The sequence below is a fragment of the Erigeron canadensis genome, chromosome 7 (assembly GCF_010389155.1).
Source record: "Erigeron canadensis isolate Cc75 chromosome 7, C_canadensis_v1, whole genome shotgun sequence".
Taxonomy (NCBI): domain Eukaryota; kingdom Viridiplantae; phylum Streptophyta; class Magnoliopsida; order Asterales; family Asteraceae; genus Erigeron; species Erigeron canadensis.
Window position 1 is genome coordinate 7,735,956 of NC_057767.1, and position 15,707 is coordinate 7,751,662.

At 35.1% G+C, this 15,707-nt stretch overlaps 2 protein-coding genes and 1 long non-coding RNA gene across 4 annotated transcripts; 2 read left to right on the top strand and 1 right to left on the bottom strand.

Moving 5' to 3' along the window:
• The first annotated feature begins 1,546 nt into the window (after positions 1–1,546).
• Positions 1,547–4,298, top strand: LOC122607016 (probable WRKY transcription factor 7). Its single transcript, XM_043779934.1, has 3 exons — positions 1,547–2,297; positions 2,540–2,665; positions 4,015–4,298. Exons 1-3 carry the CDS (start codon positions 1,558–1,560, stop codon positions 4,175–4,177), a joined length of 1,029 nt encoding a protein of 342 aa, XP_043635869.1. The 5' UTR covers positions 1,547–1,557; the 3' UTR covers positions 4,178–4,298.
• A 4,021-nt stretch (positions 4,299–8,319) lies between these two features.
• On the top strand, positions 8,320–10,615 carry LOC122607078 (probable inactive receptor kinase At5g67200). Its single transcript, XM_043779997.1, has 2 exons — positions 8,320–9,697; positions 9,855–10,615. Exons 1-2 carry the CDS (start codon positions 8,329–8,331, stop codon positions 10,406–10,408), a joined length of 1,923 nt encoding a protein of 640 aa, XP_043635932.1. The 5' UTR covers positions 8,320–8,328; the 3' UTR covers positions 10,409–10,615.
• A 464-nt stretch (positions 10,616–11,079) lies between these two features.
• Positions 11,080–15,471, bottom strand: LOC122607743. 2 transcript variants are annotated; one of them, XR_006325086.1, is made up of 8 exons: positions 15,253–15,471; positions 15,141–15,170; positions 13,611–13,703; positions 13,253–13,500; positions 13,104–13,180; positions 12,753–13,026; positions 11,787–12,193; positions 11,080–11,375 (listed from the first exon to the last, which is right to left on the bottom strand). It is a non-coding gene; the product is annotated as an uncharacterized LOC122607743 (long non-coding RNA). The 2 variants fall into 2 exon arrangements; XR_006325085.1 differs by having other exon boundaries at positions 15,141–15,471.
• Between the last annotated feature and the right edge of the window lie 236 nt (positions 15,472–15,707).

Below are 15,707 nucleotides of genomic sequence, written 5' to 3' on the forward strand. Positions count from 1 at the left end.
AATAATATAATTTTTTTTTAGAACAGCGAAGGGCCGGACCACGGGTATCCGGACTGAATACCATAGGTCTACCCGATTCCCTCCCCCGCCCGCCCTACCCGGTAAATTCAACTCGTTCCGCCAAAAAAACCTGGCCAGCCACAATGCTTGAGATGAGATTTGAACTTGTGACCCTCGCTCCAACTTTCGGGTGTCCTATCACATACTGCAGTAGCACGTGAAGGACAATAATACAATTTTTTTAATGGACGTTAACTAAATTAGGTTATCATTAGAAAAACTCAAATTATATTTGTAGCGATATATTGTATAACTCATGTGTTAACATTCCATAATATATTCGTATACAGACTATGTAACATTAGTTTGCACAATTAGTGTACTAGTAAGAAACGAAAAATAAATGAAAATGCAGGGAACATATTAACGGTACAAAATTAATTGTAAAAATGAAGAAAAAAAAAAACAAATGGAAGCTTAACAACTTTATGTAAAACATGTTCCAAAAGCAGAAGCTAGACGACCAATTGTAGTCTGTAGATACTTCATACTTGCTTAAGTGCATAAGCTCGACGTAGAACTTATATAAAATATTACATTTCATAAGCTCGACGTAGTATTTATCTATACTCCATTAATAAGCAAACTACCCCACCCTCTTTTAACACCTCTACCTTTAAAATGTCTTTTATGCCCTCCTAATTTACACTACCCTATTTTTTTCTCCATCACGCTCATTACACACACATACGTTCAGCCGATTTCTGATTTTCTCTCCCTCCCCCCTTCTCTGATTTTCTCCCCCCATAAACACTATCCACCACCGCCCCCAAATACCACCATCCACCGCCGCAATCCACCTTCTATGTACGCTATCCCCCATAAACACCATCCACCACCACCCCAAAAACCACCATTCACTGCCGCCGGCTTATTTTTTTTTCTTTTTCATCGCCGCCGCCCCACAAACCACCATCAAACCACCGGCGTTTTTTTTCTTATTTCCCGCTGCATCGCGCGGGTACAACGCTAGTATAAAATAAAACATTTCATTGTCAAAACTGTAACATATTATAGCATTACAAATTTTCAGAATTTGGAATTCTACTCTTCATTTAGTCATGGACTTATAAAGTGCATATACCCTTTCCTTTACTCGCAACGGTCATGTTGAACTTATTACCCCGCTAAAGATATTCAAAGGTTAAATCATTTAAACCAAACTTTTAAAAAATAATAACAAAAATCTTTTATTCTTATTCTTATTTTCATAAAAGGAAAAGAAATTATCGATGACAACACAGTCTTTGACTTTGACTTTATATAAAAATCCCCACCGTTGTTGTACTCTTCTTCTCAAAAACATAAAACTCCCGGGCCCCACTTTTATTGATACGGTCACATATCAGGCCACGTGTCATCTTATTATTAGCCATAACCTTTGACCACACAAGGGTATATCCGTCATTTCGTCAAAATCTCACCGCATTATCTATTTGACTCTCTTTTTAATCATCAGTTATATAACTTTTTTTTATATTGATTATATCATTCACAATGTTTGATCCCATGGCAGTTGAGTTCATGAATTCCTACAAAAACAACAACACTAATTTTGCCTTCTCCGGCAAAACAGAAGACACCGCGGTACAGGATGCTGGTACCGCGGGTCTTCAAAGCCTCGAGAATCTCGTAGGCTTATTATCCGCCCATACTCATCAAAAACCATCATATTCAACTGTCGCAAATGACACTCCACCAGTCGCAACGGACTACATCGCAGTCGCTGATGTAGCCGTTGCGAAATTTAAAAAATTCATATCTCTCCTCGACCGGACATCCACGGGCCACGCCCGGTTCCGGCGAGGACCCATTACAAACCCACCCATAACAACACAAAAAAAAACGTATCCAGTGTTGGCTGCTCAAGTGCAGCCGCAGCCAACACCGGAGACAGTGTACACGGCCACCCCGATTCAGCAACGGATGCCCGTACATTCGTTGTCAAAATCGGGGTCGTTTGATTGGAAAGATGTCCCCACAACGACTATTAGTTTTGCGGGCGCTGCTGCTACTGCATCGCCCGCAAACTCTTTTATGTCGTCGTTGACTGGGGATACCGAAGGGCTGCAGCCCTCGATGTCTTCGGGTTTTCAGATCACGAATCTTTCACAGGTGTCGTCTGCTGGACAGCCGAATATTTCGTCGTCTTCTTTTAAACGAAAATGTAGTTCAATGGAGGATTCTCACACTAAGTGTACTAATTCTTCTGGTAGATGCCATTGTTCGAAAAGAAAGTAAGAATTTTGATCCACTTCTATATATTAGATTTTACTTTTTACAGTGACAGTAAATTGAATGTTTTATCTGTCACTATATTTTGTGTTATTGTTTGTGACTACAATTGAAGAATTAATTATGTTAAAACTATCATTTCCCATAGTAAAAAGTGTGTATATATATATATTAGATATGTATTATAATTAGTACAAGTATTTGTTATTGTTTTATGCTTATAAAAAAATGGATTGTTTTGCAGGAAGTCAAGATTGAAAAGAGTGGTAAGAGTACCAGCAATAAGCTTAAAAATGGCAGATATACCACCAGATGATTATTCATGGAGAAAGTATGGGCAAAAACCAATCAAAGGGTCACCACATCCAAGGTAAAAATCTCATTTTTCATAATTTATATCTAGTGGTTAAAAAGTTAATTTTGTGATTGAGCAACTCATCGAATTTTTATTTTTTTACTCTTGGTAAATGAGTATTGTTGTGTTTTTTATTTATATTGGCTTTGGAGAATGTAGCCGGCCCAAAGTCAGAAAGTTTGACTAATGGTTTAGGGTGTTTTGGTTAAATGAATATATATGTTGGCTACTAGGCTTTGGACTTTCTATGTTTTGGGTAATATTAAAATAAATATTTTGGGGGACTTAGAAATTTATGGCAAAAAAAATAATATTTTGGTGATGTTAAAATATGGGGATCTAGAAATATATCTTCAAACACAAGGAATATTAGGTAAAAATTTATGGCAACAACCGAATAAATGAAGACAAAAAGTCAATGGTTATGAAAAGTCAACTACAACCTCTTTGTGTATAGTTGTATATAACTATGAGATGACTTTATTATTTTTTTAAAGTTATTATTATGCATTAAATTATTATACAAATGTAGTTTTTAAATTAAATAATCAATACAATTTGTTTTGTGCAAATGACAAAAGAGGTGTCTTAATATGATGAATTATACAAAGTAAGAGATCATCAAATGTCAAAGGAAAATTTGGAACCCATTTCGTTGGAAATAAAGTCAAACAATAGATTGACTTGTAGATGAAAGGTTGCTTAGAGTAGAATGAAGTAGATGGAGGTAAGAAGAATTGAAAGATAGGATTTGTTGGTGATTTAATTGAAAGATACTGTTTAGAGGGTATGCAAATGAAGAAATTAGTTTTATAAGTTATAACTAAATAATTGTTTGGACAATGAATTTGGTTTTAAGGAATATTCAATGTCAAACCTATCGATTCAGCCATGCTCAAACGCCTTGTTGTCAATGTGAGGTTAACTCATTTCGTAGAGGTTTTTGCCTTTTGAGGTGTAAGTCCAGTTAGAGAATTGCACACACGTATTTAGAATTATTTTGGGAGTTGATGTAAAACCAAACGCCATGTTAGAGAATGTTTAAACCGAAACTCTACAGACAGACAAACTTCATAACTTAACATGAATTTTTTTTAGCCATCAAGTATACGTGTTCATTTCCGATAGTTTTTGGCTTGCTATGACAATTCTGGTTGAGTTTTTCATACATTTCTTGGTTAAACTTGGATCTTACTTGAAGCAATAGAATAAAGTATAAACTTACACTGTATGATATATTTCAAACAAGTGAACATTATGAAGGGAATCCATGTTATATATGAATTTTCTAGGGAAAATATTGGCTATGCTTCATCTAATTTGATGCGTACTAATTATTGTTTTGTTGTTTATTGTGGTTTTAGGGGTTATTACAAGTGTAGCACTTTGCGAGGTTGTCCCGCAAGAAAACATGTTGAACGAGCTTTGGATGATCCAACGATGCTTATAGTGACTTATGAAAGCGACCACAATCATACCTTGAACGTGAAAGACACGTCAACAGCCATAATTTTTGAATCGTCGTAATTTCTATCATCGTCCAAAAAAGCGTAAAAATGAAAATTTGTAACCTTTAAAGGGTGGTTGTGAAGGGATGTAAGTGTGTTAATGTGGATCAAATGTCAACAAGGAAGCTTGAGTTTCACTATCTTTTGGTACCCCTTTCAAATCTTCCTTTTTATATGTTGTTTGAAAATGAAATTGAAGCAAAAGTTAAAGTTATAAAAATAGATTTGTAAAATTGAGTGGGAATTTAACCAAATTGCAATCATTGATTTGGAAAAAGAGAGTTTTCTGTGCTTTTGTGTTCGGGAAGCTGAAGATAATCATTAAGTCAATTATTTCAAAGTTGTCATCATATTAGTGTTTACAAGTAATCTATTTTGAGGGCTGTTTTAATTTTTCGCCTATTTTTACAGGCAACACTAGCTGCCAAAATAAGAGAATGAAAAACAGTTTTATGTTAGGTAATTGTTGAGTACTACTTGGACAGTTGGACCTAACAGAAATAAAAGTTGCTAATCGATGAGTTATATAGTCGATGTCAAACGATGATTTAGATCACTAGCCATCAGAAGATCGATATCTTACATATATTGGCAATTTGGCATTAGACCGGAGAAGAGGTTGTATACATCGTTTTAAATTTTAATTGTCATTTTGGAGATGGTTTCATGTTTCATAGGGAGTTATAACTTCAATTTCTTACACAAATATACAATGTCCCTAGCCGCTGTCAGTGCTGGCTTAAGCTTTTGAGTGGCCTTAAACGGTACCAAGTTTGGAGGCCTTTTTTTAAAACCTCCAACAACAATCCTCCAATCCCGTTTATCCTAAGCCAACCCCAAAACAACTGTAATAAATGAATTTCCACAATGCAAGTACGTGTTTGTGTTAGTCTAAGATTGCTATTCTACTTATAACGTAAAACATTTGATGCTTCGAGCGTTGAAAAGATTGTGAAGATGTTGGTTGCATGTTCCCCGGTCCACCACACATACATATACCATACAAAAAGCTGAGTTCCTCTTATAACACAAAAAGCCCAAAACAGAATCAAAAGTTGGGGCCTTTGACTACTTGGGGGCCTTAAATGATGGCCTAGCCCAAGTACCTTTTTGGGTCGGCTCTGCCGCTATATGGACAAATATACAATGGGTCAATCGACGTCTAATGAATACACACGCGTACATGTATGCTAACACCTCATTTATGGGTCTAATGGGTCAATCGATGGCCGGCTCTAAGAGATTTTGGGTCTAGAACGAGCTTGAAGAATGGCCCCCAAGCTAAGAACAACGAGTTCTACTTGGGGACCTAAAAGCCAAAATATGTTTATACATAACGTCTTAACCACCTAATCATGATGATAATAGTTAATTATTAAAATTATAGATGTTATATCAAATATAATTTTTACAAATATGTATACATAAAATTTAAAAATGTTTATACCTAACGTCTTAACCACCTAACGTCGTCCACTTTATCCTCGGTAAGCCCCCTTGAATCAATGTCTAAAAAGTTAAAATGCACCAGCTTTCAATATAATCCTAAATCCTCTAATACAATGACAGTCACTTTCTTTGCTTCCCACTTCTGCTAAAACATAACAGAATCGTATCAGTAACATAGAGTTGACATCATGTATTCATGTGTCCGTGGGTCATGATTCATGAACATAAGAATTAGGAAAAACAGTTGATTCTAAAAAAAAATAAAAAAACTCTCTTGGTCTATTGGGCTAACACACATATCGTGTAAGTTTCAAAATGGGCCCATAAATTCCAAAATGCGTCATAAAGTGAAAGATGTTTATCATTTTTCAATTCCCATCAAGTAAATAACAACCAATGGCCCAAATTTCTAATGACTGAAATATTGAATGACAGATAGCGATATGTAAATATAATGCAATGTTATTGACCTATTAGACTTATGTCTCCGCAATGCGGCGGCGGCGGGGTAGTAATAACGGAGGTGGTGGTGATGACGGTGGTGGAGGTGGCACTGGGGCGACGATGACGGTGAATGTAAAAGTAATTGATGTAAAAGGTGATATTGTAGTTATTTTAAGTGTTGAGGGATCTATACTGTAAATTATCTCATTAAGGGCATTATAGGTATATTCTTTTTTTATAACAACAGGGTCGGATCAAGGGTATTATAAGTATATTAGATGGAGGGGATGTTTAAATTAGTGAATAAATAAGAATGGTATTCTTGGGTTTTCAAAGACAGAAAATTTAAGAAAAAAAAATTGTGGTTTGTTTTATTAGATAGTATAGATGTTACAATATCATCGCATTAGTAAGAAATACGAGTAACAGTTTTGAATATGTTTTGAAGGTGTAATTGTGAATATTGGGAGGACTAGTGATGTACTGACATTCATTATAAAATTAGCAATATTTTTCAAAAAATTATAAATTTTATTAATATCCTATTGGGTCCAAAAAGAGTCTACTAGTCTAGTAGATATAAACAAGACTTCACTGAAACAAAACAAACCTAACGAGTTAACGACCTGTTTCACCCTAAGACTTTATACATCATAACTTGGTGATGCATATGAGAATAAACTTATTGCGGTACGCTATTATATGTGTCAAATTTTTCTCGTCATTATATTTTATTTTGATTTGATACATACAGTTTTGTTTTGACTCTTGCATATTCTTTTTACAACTTTACAAGGATACCAATGTTTATGAAATTTAAACCTTCTAGGATTGTTTGTCTTAAGTCAAATTTTAACGTAGCGATATTAAAGCAACTTGTTAATTTCAAGATGTATAGCAGCTCCAAATTTTTTTATACTCGTATTCAGAATCTATTTTAAAATTATTTATGTATTTTTTTTTCTCCATTGAAGTTCCAAATTACTTTATATATGCTTATCATACGCTATTAAAACACATATATAAGAAAGTAAAGTAGCTCCCAATGACGTCTTCTATGAGTTTTCGGTCTCAATACCATCTTCGACGGTGTATGAGGGAAGTTAATATGTAGATAGTATTACCCCTATTAAAAGTAGAGAGGCTGCTTTCAGATTTTACCAAAGGTAGAAAATGACCTCCAGCCTTGCTGGGCATGAGAATCGAACCCATAACCTTTGTTTCCAGGATCCAACCCGGCTGGTTTTAAAACACATATATAAGAGTATACACTTAATTAAGTATGTATCAAAAATTTCGTGGAATATCAATCAAAGAATATAAAATTCAGATGGAATAATTTAAAGAAGCTTTTTCAATGGTATTCAGATGATAGAATTATTAGGGGACCATTTTACAAAGCAGTGATATGGTGTTTACAAAATTTTAAAATAACTTAACATCTGATATGTAGAAGTTTTACCTTCTCTAAATGAAGATAAGATAATTTCATTTTCAGTTGGTTAAAACAATTTTTTTTTTTCAAAAAAAAGAACATATCTTTCAGCCTTGTAACTTACTCATTCACTTACAGATCAAGGTAACCATTTTTCAAGATGCATGATCTATGCGTCTAGTCAAACGCCCTTCGTTGCATTTTTTTGCCAATCAAACTTGCAGGACATCGACAATAGAACATTACCGATCATCAGAGACAGTATTAAGAAAAATTTTATAAAGGGGCAAAATTAAAAAATACATGAAAAAATTTAAAATACATGACAAAATTTGGATTTTGAAGAGGGCATTGGCTCCCTTGCCCCCTTCCAATCATTCTCTCATATTTGAAATATACATAAAACATATATCTTCATTATTATTACTCGTTAATAAAAATTATAGTCCTGTTTTTTTTTTCTTGAAAAGTAATAAATATTTTCACTACCATCAGCCTATACCACTCTACACCGCAACCACTATCGGCCCTGTCACTACCCGTCACCGCTATTACCCGACCGTCGTTACTGTGAAAGTACTATGCTAATGAATACACTATAACTAATTAGACATTGTAATGTAATGTAACAGTAAAGCTTCCAAGAATCTAACTAAAAGGGACCAGGTTTCCTCACCCCACCGCATCTCTTTTTCAAAAATGAAAAACCGTACCACGTGATCCTCACTGTCCTTCTTTTGTTGCAATCTACCCACCCACCATACATTCCATACCCCCTTTTACATTCATTCATTCTCAACTCAACCACCATTTTCACTTCATTTTCACCCATTCATTCAAACATGAACTACTTATCATCTTTTCTTCACAATGCCATCTTTTTCCTATCTTTTTACACTTTGATTTCACCATCATTTGCTTCATCAAATGACATTGTGTCACTCCTGGCATTCAAATCCAAAGCTGATCTTCATAACAACAAGCTCACTACTTATTCATATACCAACACTTCCACATTATGCAAATGGCAAGGAGTACAACAATGCAACAAAAATGGCAAAATAATTCGACTCGTTCTCGAGAATTTAAACCTTTCGGGCTTTTTTGCACCTAATACATTGGCCCGGTTGGACCAGTTGAGAGTTTTGAGTCTACGTAATAACTCACTTAATGGCCCAATTCCTGATCTTACTGGATTTGTTAATATTAAAGCATTGTTTCTTGATCAAAATCACTTCACTGGTGTTATTCCTTTGTCTATTTCGTCTCTTCATAGACTAAGAACTCTAGATTTGTCTTTTAACAAATTATCGGGTGGGATTCCGTTTGGGTTAAGTAAGTTGGATAGATTGAACTACATTCGTCTTGATTCGAATCGTTTAAATGGCACGATTCCGCCTTTTAATCAATCAAGTCTTGAAGTGTTTAATGTTTCTGTAAATTTTTTAAGTGGAAATGTCCCGGGTACCCGGGCTCTGGGTAAATTTAGGCCAGGGTTATTTGAAAATAACCCAGGCCTTTGTGGTGAGATAATTCATATAAAATGTGGACCACATTTTAGTCAAAATTCGACGGAAAAACATGAGTCATCATTAGCGGATACACAACAAATGAAAGGCATAACGAATTCGGATTCTAATAAGAAAAAGCGGATAGGAGTGATAGTCGGGTTTGCATTGGTTTTGTTTTTGGTAATTGGATTGGCTTTATGTGTAATGATGTTGGTTAAGAAATCCGAGAAAAAGAAGAAAAGAAAGGGCGTTAATGAGATGATGGAAATGGCAGAGGCCGCAGATGCTGCGGCCGAAGTGATGAGGATGGAAGAGGCGAATGAGTTGGAAAAAAAGGTGAGGAAATTACATCAAGGGATAGCAGAGAAAAAAAGTGGTCTTCTTGTGTTTTGTCCCGGGGAATCACAGGTGTATACGGTGGAGCAATTGATGAGGGCGTCCGCGGAGTTGTTAGGGAGTGGAACAATGGGGACGACCTACAAGGCGCTCGTGGATGGCCGAGTGATCGTGTGCGTCAAGAGGCTTGACGCCACGAAATTAGGGGGCATGACGAATGAGGCATTTGAGAGACACATGGAGGTTGTTGGTACTCTGCGACACCCTAATGTGGTGGCGCTTGAAGCTTATTTTCATATGAAAGAAGAAAAGCTTCTTGTTTACGAGTACCAACAAAATGGTAGTCTGTTTTCACTCATTCACGGTGAGAACATATTTATTTATTTCATGAGATTGTCACATCAGTGTCGTATCATTATATTTTACTTACTTTTTAGTGTGAAAAAATGTTTTCAACCTATATTTAATTTTGTTAAACTAGTACAAGAGCATTCGATGATTGACAAATGTGACACTTTTAGGTTCGAAATCGACTAGGGCAAGACCATTACATTGGACATCATGCCTTAAAATAGCGGAAGACGTTGCACAAGGACTCTCGTACCTCCATCAAACGCACAACCTCGTCCATGGCAATCTTAAATCTTCCAATGTCCTCTTAGGGACCGATTTTGAAGCCTTGATCACCGACTATTCCTTATCCGCCTTGTTCCCAAGTCATGACACCAATCGCGATTTCTCTGCCTACAAGGCCCCAGAAATTGAACCACACAACGAACCAACCACCAAGTCAGATGTCTACTCATTTGGAATACTATTACTCGAGCTACTAACAGGGAAGGCGGTTTCGGATCACCAAGAAATGTCACCGGATGATGTGGTCAAGTGGGTGAAATTGAGTAGGGAAAATGATGGTGGTGGGATAGAGGAGAAAAGGTTAGAAATGATGACTGAGGTTGCTATAGCATGTAATGTAAGTTCATCAGAAATGAGACCCACCATGTGGCAAGTAATAAAAATGTTACAAGAGATTAAAGAAGCTGCTGTAATGGAGGATTGTGGATTGGATCCATGAGAATTGGCCGGGGACCATTATATTCTTAGTACACGAGAAAAGCTATGAGTGGCAAGCTTCTTAATTTGTGTTTTATGTTGTTTGTTTAAGGGAGGGGACTAGTCAAATCTGTTTAAATAGATGGCAACTTGTTGCAACTTAACAGAAATTATAGTTGCATTTACCACTTAGGTATTTGTTCTTGTTATATAAGTTATAAATTATAGATGATATAGATTGTTTATATAAATATCTAATTTACTGACAAGGTTGTTTATCCAAACAAAAAACAAAGTCTTTTTCATTCTGTTTATCCACTTTTTATTCCATCATACCAAAGAATCCTTAAAGGGATTAAGATGTATTAAATAGTTGAACACTTATTATAAAATTTATGAGTTGACTTTTGATATGGAATAATACAATTTTTTTATGCACGTTAAATAAAACTAGAGATTTATTTAGTATTTTCAAAAAGAATAAACTTATCATAAATACTTATCTTCTTGCCTTCTTGGAATTTTTTTTTTTTTAAAGTAATGGCACGAGTCAATTATTTTATGACATCAAAATGAAAAAAACTAGTAGAAAATTTTGAAGTATATCTAGTAACGGATACATAAGTTATTTTTCAAGGACACATTAATTACCTTAAAAGTTTATGACTAAAGGAACAAACCAAATAGCTTTAAAAAAAAAAAAACCATTTATACACCAACTAAAATCAAATTACATTAACATTTGAGTGCCATAATAGAAATTTTCACATGACAAACAAGCGGATGTAAGAAAGTCATTATTGAGCCAAGTTCAAGTCCCCGAAGGTAGTCCTGTGTCGCCCTTTCCCTAACCCAAAAGTTTCACTAAAACATATTGGTACCACTTTTGTGCTTTAACATCCCAATGACTAACTTATCCTTTTGAGCCTAAATAACTTTGTGTGCCAGAAAGAATCACCAAATGATGGTTGTAGGTTTAAGATTGGCACCTGGAACATACCAAACCTTGGTGATCAACTTGGCAAATCTAAATCTGACCAAGAGAAAAGTATATTAACTGAGATACGTCACTCAGGGCGATGCCCAATCTCATCAGTCTATCTTAAAACTCAAATCATTACAGTTGTTAACCAACGTCACCTCCCACCCTTTCAAAACACAGCATTGAACATTTGTGTTCCAGTGCCTCTATAGTCCATACCAAATCCCAACCAGGCAACCATGGTCTACTGCTTTATGTTTGTTCAACAGTTTGAGTAAACCTTCAAACGTTTGCTCTCAAAAGTATTACTTTCAAAATTTTGTTTCTCTATTAGATTTCCATCCAGAGTAAGAAAACACTTTTTTAGTCAAATTGTTTATCTTTAACTCCCAAAACCCACAAGAACTCATATTTTTACCTTGAATCTTTGTCAAAAATCCAGTAAAAATATGATATGTTGGTTACAGATGCTGCAAGAGGGTAGAAAATAGAAGCCTGGATGCCTGTATAACCATAACAGCTTCTTATGTTTACTCACATATATGCCATGACACTATAACATAATAGCAGACAGAACAAAGCAACAAATTCCTTAGTCTTTAATCCACCTGAAGCTTTTTCAGTCTATCCGTTATCTTTAGAATTAACCATCTAATTCAGCCATCTATTCAATGAAACAATAGTTGCATGAAAGAAATTCAAACTCCACCTATTCACATTATTAGCACAGTATTTGAATAGCAGGTAAAACAAGCTCCAATATGCAAAAACGCTACTCCCCGCTTCATGAGTGTCTGCCACTCCAAGGTCAAAGCTGGGACGTACCTGAATGGAAAAAACGTTTGCAATCGATTATGACTCTTGAAATGGCAATAATCTGGTGATTATGTTTGAGTAAAGATATATGTGACAGAAACCAAAACAGACTTGTATCGATAAAAACGATAAACGAAGAAAATAATAAAACTGATCTTTGCAATTCGAGAAGAAGTATCTACTAAAAGTTCTAAGACCACAATTTTTATTCCTCCAAAATCCTAGTCATTAGAAAAATAACAAAGGATTGGCCATACCACCTGATACAAACCAAAACAGATTTGTATCGACAAAAACAAAACAAAGAAAACAATAAAGGTGATCTTGCAATTCGAGAAGACGGCTCTCCTAAAAGTTCTAAGACCTCAATTTAATTCTAAAGGTGATCTTACCTAGTAAAGGTGATCTTACCTAATAAGATTCTAATATTCCGGTTATGATGTTTGGGTAAAGAAAAATGCTTCTGATTATTAGTTATAGAAACCAATTATCGCAATAATGCTAACTTAAGCTTATGTAAAAATGTAAAAGAAAAGAATTTGTACATTTATCTAATTACAGAAAGTACCTTTAGGTTCTTCTGCTAAAAAATCTACGGTATAGGCCACTGAATGATGATAGTATTATCATCACTGCAAACACAGCCCTCCCAAACCCAAGTGCACCATCTTCTTCAATTAGTTTCTCAAGCGTTTCTTTTAGCATCCGGGCCTGCTGAATCTCCCTCAGACCGTCTGTGGCATGTCTGACCAAACTAAGAGGGGCAGGATCAGTGGTCGAGGCATATATGCCAATAGAAGCTCCTGTTATGCCAGTTGCAATGTAATTGCGAAATGATGGGGCTGGAAAATTGAAAGAAAAGTAGATTAACAAGCTGTTGAACATGTAACTTCACAATTCGTAGTAAAAATCAACTCACCAGTATGCCTAACACTTAGAACGTGGTTCCTCAGACCTCAACAACCTGACATTTCCACCTTCGGGTACATTCTGAATCTACAGAATACAACATATATGTAAATGATGAACAAAATAATATTACACATAATACGACAAATAAATATATACCTGATTCAAATAGAAGGAACACATTTCCCAATTCTGCATCCGCATCATCACCACGGACAGTAGATAAAGGATGTCGTCCCGCTTAGGTGATTGAGCGTCCTCCTGATTCAAAAGCTGAATCAGAGCCTCTTCAGAATCACGAGCATGATCTTTATTAGTCGAGAAAACTTTTTTCCTTAATTGCACAAGGAGCTTTTCAGTTGTTTCCCGAGTAGGAGGAAGAGCATTTCCAAATTCGATATAGCCAGCTGCCAGAAAACGAGTATTTCATATTAGAAATAAGAAAGAAAAAGAAGTAGACAGCTTAGTGAATATGTGCACAAAGAAGTAGATAGCCAACTGTAGATGGAATGCTTACATCCACAGCAGTAACATTTATCTGAATTAATGGCACAGGTCCATCAAACTCACAGAAGCGAGATCGGTAGAAAGTTCTGAGCCACTCCATAACCTGAAAAAGTAGATAGCTTAGTGAACATGTGCACATACGACGTCTCTATGATATCCCAAAGGCTGACTAAGGAATTAGCACTTCCAATAAAACAAAAAGGTGGAATAAGTTAACAAAATATCTTAAGCAAATCATTTCAAAAGCATTTTGATTTTTGAAAAGAAAAGAAAGAAAGAAGACAAGTTGAGTTGAGCAGACCTTCCTAAGGGCTCAGATGCAATGCAATAGCAATCAAGTAAGACAAAAAGATGTAAACGAAACTTACAAGTAAGCATATCCCACACTTGAAGGTATAAAACTACAAACACATGTGTGCACTTGAAAGCACAAAAGACCATATACCACATACAAAACATATAAACATATTTACACTAACACATGCGTACCCCAAAACAAGCATTTAAACTGAATACTCATTTTATACCTTATTCGAAAACCCTACAATGCAGAATTAATGTATTAAGAAACATCATATGATTTTGGCTTATAAGAAGATTATAAGTCAATTTAATATAACGGGAATTGGGCTAGAAAATGGAAATGCAAAATGGGAGGGCTGGCACAAGCATGTGTACAGTGAATCACAATTTTTTGTCCCCTGTACAATGACCGTATGAGATGGCAAGATGGGTGGGTTGGGTAACGTGTATATATCAAAGTCTGGTCATTGTAGCTGCAGAGGAGGTCTCATGTTGTTTGCACCCCATTGACTTGGTATCCTCCAACAAAACATGATTTCAAGCTAATAGCATAAACTTTATTGAAAAAAGAATTTGTTTGAGAAAAGGTTGGATAAACAGAATGGGAAAGATGGGCTGGTTGGTCGAGTTGGCAACGAGATCAACAACATTATAGAGTTGATTAATATCAAACATTATTATCCAATTGGGGAAATTTCCAATAGGGGGTAATACCAAACATTATTATCCAACACGGGGTTTGTTTACTCATCCTGCAAAGTGGAGATGTAAGCCATATTTTTCGGGTTTTGTTTAAGTAACATTTTTGCCGCATCGCAGGTGTATTTTCACTATGGCAGACCCGTGATTTGTTCACCTTTTCACTATGTACAACCCATAAGTATTTTACAATCAACGACCGTTTTTTATCATGTTCCGCCGCAAAGCCCATACCTTTCTCCTCAAGAACTATGAAATAAATTCATCGAATTTAGAACCCTAACTCATAAATTGATCAAATTTAAAACCCTAAAAACTAATTAATCACAATAAAAACAATTGATCACATTTAGAACCCTAACTACAGAATTGATCACATTTAGAACCCTAATTACAGAATTGATCACATTTAGAACCCTAACTACAGAATTGATCACAATTAGAACCCTAACTACAAAATTGATCACAATTAGAACCCTAACTACAAAATTGATCACATTTAGAACCCTAAGTATCAAGAATGGTCAAAAAAACTTACTTGTAAAAGAAGAAGAAGAAGAATTAGGTTCTGCAAAATTGAAATGGGAATGTCAGAAGGAATCAAGAATTAGATTATTAATTTTTATATATAAAAAAAATATTTTACATACAGCGGGGGTTTTTGTTTCGGTGATGAACAAAATTTAACAATTTTAATTGCAAAAATTGTTACAAAGAAATTTAAATAATACATATTCATATTAGCAGGCTCTCCTTGTTTTTTTTACAAAAAAATTCGTCCAAATTTGACGATTTATCAGAAATTTTTAGAAAAAAAATCCAAAGTTTTAAAAAGCGTTGTAAGAGTATGAAATAATATAAGATCTGGGATTTTTAGAGACGAGGATGAAGGCGGAAGAAGGAGGAGATACATGTTTTACATATACGTATACTTATATGACAAATTTACAAAAGTAGTCCTTATAGTTTAATCAAATAGCATACAAAGCACCTTCTATCAAATATACATTTTTCGAAACCTAACTACAACTCTTAAGTCATTCCGACATCTCAATATAACCAGGGGTAAGCAAAAACCGAACTCAAAAAAACTTAAGAGCCAAAC

Excerpts from the sequence above, each read along its gene's own strand:
- LOC122607016 (XM_043779934.1), top strand. The coding sequence starts at position 1,558 with ATGTTTGATCCCATGGCAGTTGAGTTCATGAATTCCTACAAAAACAAC. Across the intron at positions 2,298-2,539 it reads TGCCATTGTTCGAAAAGAAA|GAAGTCAAGATTGAAAAGAG; the intron begins GTAAGAATTTTG and ends ATTGTTTTGCAG. Across the intron at positions 2,666-4,014 it reads AAAGGGTCACCACATCCAAG|GGGTTATTACAAGTGTAGCA; the intron begins GTAAAAATCTCA and ends TTGTGGTTTTAG.
- LOC122607078 (XM_043779997.1), top strand. The coding sequence starts at position 8,329 with ATGAACTACTTATCATCTTTTCTTCACAATGCCATCTTTTTCCTATCT. Across the intron at positions 9,698-9,854 it reads TCTGTTTTCACTCATTCACG|GTTCGAAATCGACTAGGGCA; the intron begins GTGAGAACATAT and ends TGACACTTTTAG.